The sequence below is a fragment of the Gigantopelta aegis genome, chromosome 9 (genome assembly GCF_016097555.1).
Source record: "Gigantopelta aegis isolate Gae_Host chromosome 9, Gae_host_genome, whole genome shotgun sequence".
Taxonomy (NCBI): Eukaryota; Metazoa; Mollusca; class Gastropoda; order Neomphalida; family Peltospiridae; genus Gigantopelta; species Gigantopelta aegis.
This window is the reverse complement of record NC_054707.1, coordinates 13,216,536-13,225,581: the sequence shown is the minus strand read 5'-3', so window position 1 is coordinate 13,225,581 and position 9,046 is coordinate 13,216,536. Positions and strand designations below refer to the sequence as shown.

Sequence of the window (9,046 nt, the reverse complement as noted above, 5' to 3'; positions counted from 1 at the left end):
TCGTGACATTGAGGGGTTTTTTTTACAGCCAGAAGGTGGGCACTTAACTACGCTTAGTATATGTCTTAGTATTTATAGAAAATTACCAAATGTTTGATATCCAATAGCCGATAATTAATAATCAATGTGCTCTAGTCGTGTTGTTAAACAAAACAGATTTTTAGTGTTTATAGTGATTCACCTGTCATTCATAATTACGTAATATCAATTTAAAGGGACATTCCTGAGTTTGCTGCATTGTAAGATGTTTCCGACTAATTAAATATTTCTACGATTAAACTTACATATTAAATATATTTTCTTGTTTAGAATATCAGTGTCCGTATAGTCAATGTGTTTCTGATTGTCTTAATATTTGTAAGAAACCCAAACTGGATTTTGTCTTCAAATAATTTGGTACGTACGAAAAAACAATATTTATGAAATAAGATGACATTTAACATAGTACAAATATTAGAACGACCAGAAACAAGTTTAATATACAGCCATTGATATTTTATGCAGAAAAATATATTTGATATGTAATTATTTGTCGATAACATCTTAAAAACTGCAGCAAACCCAGGAATGTCCCTTTAACAAAAGACAACACTTGCTTGGTTGATTTAAACATTATAGAATATATCTCAAGAAGCTGCCTTTTTGTCTTATATTTGATTACTTATAGTTAAAATATATATGTATAATATACTGTATTTTGTAAGACACCTTTTAGATATAGAATTTTAATAGCGTTAAAGGTTGTCTCGTTTTGGTATAAGGACTGTCAAATAATGTGTAAATGTCAGAAATCTTAATAAAAATAAAAAGGAAGATAAATCATGATCGATCACAAGCAATCGTTTCATACAGAGACGAAACATTTGCTAAGAAATATTTACAGACCTGTCTCGTTAATTATAAAGCATCTGTTTTCTTTTGAACAGGAGGAATACGCAATGGAATACATATTCTGTAATATATACTACCATGGTAATATGATCTCTCTTCCTTTTTCTTAGTCATAACATGATATCGGTTGTATCTATTAAACACGAACTTCTAAAGGTAAGAAGATATTTTGTACAAATTCAGTATTCTGAAATCTCCTACCTCTACACACGTTTTATCCACACACACAACTGCGCACACCTAGTTTAGATTATTAATATTTATTATAACATTATTATATTTTCATAATCACCAGCTGCTGGAGGAAAGCCGAGCACATGCGGGTCCTAGCGGTTTTACCTGTAAATAGCATGTCACAATCAACATCAAAGTGCCGCCTGTGGTTACCTGCACCACGTCACAGCGACCACCTGTATGAGGTTAGTATAAATACTATATTACTGAGCGATTGACTAACAAACAGAACAGTAGCTATACTCACTTGGATAAGAGAAACATGAAAGTAATCATTTTATTTGTTGCTGTAGTGTTATGTAAGTAATTTTATTGATATGTTAACATTGATGATAATGACGTAGCCCACAGTCATGCTATAACCTGGTAGGACATTCTAAACTATTCTGCATTAAACATGTATGTGTTAAATGCTTATAAATATTACTTTTGTAAATTATTGTTTATTCTTAAAATAATTATGTGCCAATAATAATCTGATTAAACATATGGTAACAAAATATTCAAAGGGACAGACTCTAGATTTTAGACACTAAGGCATATTTTTCACCTAGACCCTAGTGTAAACCCGTAAATATGGACAGTAAGTTTGGTTAATTTCCAAACCTGTAACACATTTGGATACAACAGAGGGAAACAAAAGTTTGTACCGTTGAAATACCCTTTAAAATAGAATGAAACGCGTCTCCATAACCGTTACTTCTCAGACGCACGTGCGTTTTTAAAAATACGAAAAATGCATTTTGTTGTATTAGAAATACCAGGATGACCAGAAACACTTCGGTTGTACGGAATCTAAACAATAAAATATAAGTAAATTTTGGTTTCAGTGATCATAAACGGCTCTAATAGTGAAAAATATGCCTTAGTGTTTATAAATTAGGGTCTGTCCCTTTAACCAAGTATAGCAAGTTTGTATGGCAAATTTGTAAACTACATATATTTAACCCTTTTGTATTTATGAACTGTTTTTGTTATTGTTTTTGTTGTTGTTGTTTTGTTTTTCTTTGTTACAATTTCTATGAGACACAATATGTAATTTTAAAAATTGGTTAACTCCAAATATTCACAGGACTATGTTTTGTACGAAGGTACGATTTTAAACGCGATAACATGTTTGTTGTTTTGACATGTTTTACGTTACTTCTACAGTATAAAACTGCAAAATAAGAATTTAATATGCTTGAAAAGGTTTAACAGCGCTTATGAACGTCATTTGTTTTACTAGACTTTAATACACCTTTTTGAAATTAAAAATAAACAAACATGAAACACACACACACACACAGAGAGAGAGAGAGAGAGAAAGAGAGAGAGAGAGAGAGAGAGAGAGAGAGAGGAGAGAGAGAGAGAGAGAGAGAGAGAGAGAGAGACTCACTCGCACGCACACATACAGGTACATACAAACACATACACAAGCATACACAAGCAAACACACACATACATAAGTAAACACGCATAAACAACGCACAAACACAAATAAACTAAACAAGCACATCATCAACAGCCATATGTTTTTGCTTTTAGTGATCCACGTTGTGACAACCAACGCACACCACGAGGAATGTCATGGATGTGAGAAATGTGACAAGTGTCACGGCTGTGAGAAGTGCCATAAGTGTGACAAGTGTCACGGCTGTGAGAAGTGTGACAAGTGTCACGGGTGTGAGAAGTGTCATGGACACTGTGACTGTAAGTGTAAATGTCACAAAGGTTGCGGTCACGGCAAGAGTAAGAAGTGTTGTTGTCACAGTCACCACCAGAGCAGTGTCAGTCTCAAACACGGCGGCAAGAGCAGCAGTCTGGGAGGAGGATTCGGATTGGCTATCGTCGGTTTTGGCGGGAAATAGACGTCTGCTTCTTTCATCGAGGCTCCAGGTACAGGTCATGACCTATATAATATATTGTAATAATACTAATAATAATGATAATAATAATTATAATAATCATAATCATAATCATTATCGCTACCACCATTATCATCATCACCATCATTATTATCATCATCATCATCATCATTATCATTATCATCACCATCATCATCATCACTATCATCATCATCAACATCATTATCATCATCATCATCACCATCAATATCATCACCACCATCATCATCATTATCATCATCACCACCATCATCATCATTATCATCATCATCATCATCAACATCATCATCATCATCATCATGACCATCATCATCAACCAAAAGAAAACAGTACATAAGAAAAGCATTATCAACATCAACATTATCAAAAACAACAACAACAACGAGAACAGTAACAACACAAATAAAGCAACACAGGGAATCCCAATACCAGAGATAGGTCTTGCATACTTCGTATATTCAGGGGCGAGATGGAGCCTATAGGTTGGACTGTTAACGTTTGTGTTTAAAAACACTATATGCAATATATCAACCAAACTATGAACTATAAATATCAGTACCACAACCCCTACCTCAAAGTATTAACTGCAGAAAATGGTACCTTTCATGGCTTATTTTCGGTATAACAAGATGTTTTTACAACACCCCTTTTAGTACAAACTTTTAGTACTTGTTTTTTACATGTACCCCATACATGTTCCAAGCACAAGGCTACTTGACACAGTGGTACTAGATGAATTAAAATTGTATACATTTTTAGCCCAGATGAAACTAATTTTTTTACAACCAACACACTCACATTTATAACCAATCACAGGACTTGTGGTGTTAACTTCCCTATCAAAAGTTCGGTGCACATCGAATTTTGACCCACCTGGAAGTTATTTGGTTTAGTACTACCTAGTGGACTGAGATCGAACTCCCCGGGTTTCCTGTCCTAAACAGGGCCTCACGACTTCCTGTTTGTATGAGTGTACGTATAAACTATCACTTACTGCTGTTGACACAAAACAAATTTAACGGGCTTCTGCTAAAGATCACCTGTCAAAAATTCCAATTGTTTGATTTCAAGATTTATTAAACAACACTCAGACACATTACAATGTGTAACAAGAGGACATTTTCAAATACATAATTAGCATACATGACAAGAACAGGCGTCAACATAGAAGTATCTATAATTAACAGAACACAAGATATGCAAACAAAATAGCTAAAATATACGGAGAAACGTCATTTCACAATACAAGATAATCTTTTAATAAATATAGCTAGGTTTTTTAATAGTGGTGCATTACATAATGACAGCATACCTTTTATTTTAAAAACGCTAGGATTAATTCTATAATATTGTTTTATATATTTTCTTCTAATATTTTCAATATTATCATTTTTACAATTAAATAAATAATGGTATTCATCTCCAATATCGGTATTACAAAGTTTGCATATTCTATTTTCTCTAGGAACGTTAAACCATCTGCCTGTTTCGATTGGTAATCTTAAATTTGACGTACGCAATTTAGTTATCCAACATCTATTTTGGTATGATAATCTCGACAAATAGGTTTCGAAATAAAATTCTGTTTTAAATAATGTATAAAAATTGTCCCCTAGAAGAGTTTGTAATTTCCGAGAACCACTGTTGTATAAATTGATCGCAGAGGTATTTTTTAATTCTTGTTTATACGATTTGAAATCATTATTTTGATTGGTATAGATGTACCCCATTCCCGAGTTATCGAAAATACTTTTTATGAATTTCAACCATTTAAATTGATTTCTTTCACCACTGTTTAACGAGAACATTCATTTATATAAAATACTACTAAGTTTATTTTCGTCTTTAACCAGTTTACTCCAAAATGACACCATTCGTAACTTTACTTGTATTTCTAAAGGGAACCTTCCTAATTCTCCATATACATAAAACATATGGACATGCATTCATTACTCATTAATCAGTGGCGGATCCAGAAAATCCATTGGGGAGGGGGGGGGGGGGGGGCAGTGACATGAGGTGGAATGCCAAGGGAACTTTGGGGGAGGTTTAGAGGGGGATCGTAAACAAATTAATATATAATAAAATTATAACTATCGCAAAATTTAGGGTGGGTGGGGGGCGGGCTCCTGCCCTCTTAGATCCGCCTCTGTTGATTAATGGACTCCAGTGGTGTTTTTATACAAAATAAACTTTAACTTTAACTTTGGTATGCTCATGTCGATAAATGTATTGTATATTTTCTTGTCTCTGCTTAACCATTAAACATAATGTGGCGTTTTATTTTATTTTTATGTATTATGTTTTCTTTGCAGGTCTTTGACAGATTTGGATTTGTTGGTTCTTGTTACGTTGTTACAGCTGTACAGAAATAAAATGTTGTTACACATATTGGCTAAACATGCAAACGTTGTTTCTTATTCTTTAGTTCTAACACCGAGATTGTTTAATAAAGTTCCGACCTAATGGTAGTACTAAGCCAAATACCTTCCGGCTGGGAACTGGGAAACTCTTTTTACGTGCCCCTATCCACAGAGGTTCAGGCACGCCCACCACGGATTTAGTCTCTGACTTCGCCAGTGACTAACTCCGGAGCAGGAGGGGGGGGGGGGGTAAGTTTGAGGTGGGCGGAATTTGGAATAAAGCCATTTAGTAAGGTTGACGCGAGCGCGGACTAAATAGCAGACACTTCGTAAACTTGAAGTACACCGAGTGGGAGCCGTGCTCTGATTAGCTGAATTTCGATTCCTCGGTGAAGCCTGTATTTTACCTAAGTCTACAAAGAGTAACTGCATCCAAAACATGTCCGGACTCTAAAATTTAACCAAAAATAGTTAAGACTGCTCGGCCAAAAAGTTTTTAAGGTGATTTTGAGCAATTGAACGGGCGCCGAAATAAAGTGCGTTAGACTACTTATAAAAAAATAAATAAACATAAGAATTTTGAACTGCTTCGAAAATGTTTAAAGTCTAACTAGCCCAAAAAAAGAGGTTACTCACGGAGGCAAAGGAGGTTGGTAGGAGGTTGGTATAACAGGACTCATGGCGAGGTGATGGACTGCCCAGGCCTGAAGTTGGGGAGTCCTTCAATCAAGACCTTGATATTCCTGTAGATGGCTGCCGGATATATATCTCTCAACACTATCTTGAGGATACGATGAATCGTAGAGTTGGTCATATCCGGTATCAAGAGTCCTTGCCTGAACAGTCCGTCCTGTTGTGCAGTCACGTGGATCTGGTTGCCAGATCCTGTTGTGTGAAGTTGGTATTTCCCAATTCCGTTGGGTAGATTTCGCCAATTGTTTTCGTTCCAGAGTCCCTTCAGTTGGTTGGTGTCAGTGAAATCGCCGTGGACAGCTCCCTGCCATTTGGATGGGATGTTGTCACAGACGATAGTCCATTCGGGTTGGTCGAGTCTCCCCGGTTCGGACACCGTTGACATCTTCCTCCTCTTGGACTCCCGTCCGGCTGCAGGGTCAGCAACAACAGCAATGGAAGGCGCTTGTGGGCTCGCTGGGGGGTCCGTCACGATGACGTGTCCAGTTTCCATATCAGCAGGTGGGTCATCAGGAGGGATCGCCACTGTCAGTGGAGCTGACAGCTTTGGTCCCCCCTGTTCCGCTCCTGGCGAGTGCTTCCGGTCAGAAACTGGGAGCGGCTGCGCAGAATGAACCGCCCCCGGTGGTTTAGCCACCGGGTTTGGATCACCCTGTCTCGCTCCCGTTGGTCTAATCTTCCTCTTCGGGGCAGGTGGGACCGCCCCTGGCGGTTGAGCCGCCAGGTTTGGTCCCCCCTGCGAAGTCTTAGGTCGCCGCCTCCGGTTCCTCCTCTTCGATACTGATGAGTTGGTAGCTCCGTAACTCAAGGTTACAACAGCACTGTCTCCGTTGTGTTCAATGCGGTACTTGACTAGTGGGCCAAGTACACGCAACACAGCCCCCAGGGTCGGGGGGGGGGGGGGGAGAGAAATCACCACGTTCTCGCTAGTCAACTTCATTGTCTGAAGGTCGCGCAAGAAAATGCAACTGAAAATGATATCATTTCCACGGGTCAAAGCGCACCGAACCTTTTATAGAGAAGTGAACACCACAAGTCATGTGATTGGTGATAAATGTGAGTGTGTTGGTTATAACAAAAAACAGTTTCACCTGGGAAAAAAATGTATGCAATTTTTTTTCATCTAGTACCACTGTGTCAAGTAGCCTTGTGTTTGAAACATGTATGGGATACCTGTAAAAAAAAGTACTCGAATTTTGTGCTGAACTAGAGTAGTCGTAGACGCTACCTATTATCTCAGAAATGAGCAGCTTGACACCCAATTGTTTAAAGATTCACTTTAAGAGTGAGGGGTGGTAGTATTTATATCCGTGGCGTTTATATCGATTGATACGCTGCAGGGAGGTGTTTTAGCCACATATGTTATTACTGTCGTCTATGGGATTTGATTTGGTAGTATATACCCTATACTTTTCACTTCATGAACGGGTCATACAAAGCTATTACCTACATTGTAAACTATGATGTTACACATCCGCTGAACTCGCGTCTTTCAGACTATAGTATGTAGGCTCGGTCCCTCTCAGTGGACTTGCTGAGTTATTTCATGTTGGGGCTGAATGTACCTCATTTCTAAAAGCGCAAATTTCTGGTGTGATAGGTCGAAGGATCGATCGCCTTAGATGGAGGTCGTTGCTGTTTTTGTTTTAATTATTGGGTTTCTTGGCTGTTTTGTTTTGTTTTTAATTATTTCTATTTTAATCCTTGTCGCAACCAGTGCCAAAGACAACCACCTGAAAATAAAGAATGCAATAACGTTCTTGGGATTCACAAAAAGAAAGAAATGTTTGTTTAGTGACCCATCGTTCTCCAACTGAATTTTCTTTCTTTCTTTTTTCAATGTATTTTCCCTGGGAACATGACCTGAACCCCATACAAACTTAGCTCGCCACACTCTAGATATCGACCCCCCCCCCCCCCCCACCCCCCTCCCCCGTTCAATTTCCTGCACACGCGCCTGCCGTCCCTAATCGATGCTCCACGACTGGTATATCAAAGACCGTCATATGTACAGTCCTGTGGAATGTGCATACATAGAGGATATTTCATGATGTTTGTTTTTTGGGGTGTTTTTTTTTTATCAATTATGATTTATATTTCATGGAGTGAGGTTTGCAATCATAGCTCACGAGTCTAGTTTGCGCGTCGAGTGTGATATGATTGCAAACTTCACGAGATGAGATATAAATCATATTTGACACAAAAAAACCATGAAATTTTCTATTTATTATACAACTTTTGGCAATTTACCTTTATTTTTAAAATGCCAGCAGCAAAATAGTTCCGGCTTTCTTGCAGTGAAGATAACACTTTCTACAGTGACGATAACACATTTTAGAGTGATATAGTGAAAGTTTCACTCTAAAATGTGTTATCATCACTGAGTGATTGATATCACTTTTATTTCGCTGATATTTTAAGATATTTCACTAAATGTTGTATAATAAAAAAGATTCATTACTGCTTCATCTAGTGCAAGGTGCGAGACGTAGAATGTATGGCGGAAACGGTTTTCTTCTCTTTATTTCTATCGACCAAATATCGAAATAACCGTATGCTGAAAACCAAATAGGCGAAGTGTACAGAAAGAAAAGAAAGAAATGTTATATTTAACGACGCACTCAACACATTTTATTTACGGTTATATGGCGTCAGACATATGGTTAAGGACCACACAGATATTGAGAGAGGAAACCCGCTGTCGCCAGTTCATGGGCTACTCTTTTCAATTAGCAGCAAGGGATCCTTTATATTCACCATCCCACAGACAGGATAGCACATACCACGGCCTTTGATATACCAGTCGTGGTGCACTGGCTGGAACGAGGAATAGCCCAACGGGCCCACCGACGGGGATCGATCCCGAAGTGTACGGCCATTCCTCTTCTTTCCTAGTGTGTATAATAACGTTCCATAATCAGTAGACGTTTGTGACAGCATGCGAGAAGCTATAAGTGTGCAATAAGCTCTGTGCGAGTG

The 9,046-nt window shown here is 37.9% G+C and overlaps 1 protein-coding gene across 1 annotated transcript; it reads left to right on the top strand.

Moving 5' to 3' along the window:
* The first annotated feature begins 1,344 nt into the window (after positions 1–1,344).
* On the top strand, positions 1,345–5,415 carry LOC121380782 (zinc finger protein 578-like). The gene is made up of 3 exons (XM_041509754.1): positions 1,345–1,424; positions 2,653–3,003; positions 5,327–5,415. The coding sequence occupies exons 1-2, from the start codon at positions 1,388–1,390 to the stop codon at positions 2,973–2,975; spliced, it is 360 nt and encodes a 119-aa protein (XP_041365688.1). The 5' UTR covers positions 1,345–1,387; the 3' UTR covers positions 2,976–3,003; positions 5,327–5,415.
* The last annotated feature ends 3,631 nt before the right edge of the window (positions 5,416–9,046 follow it).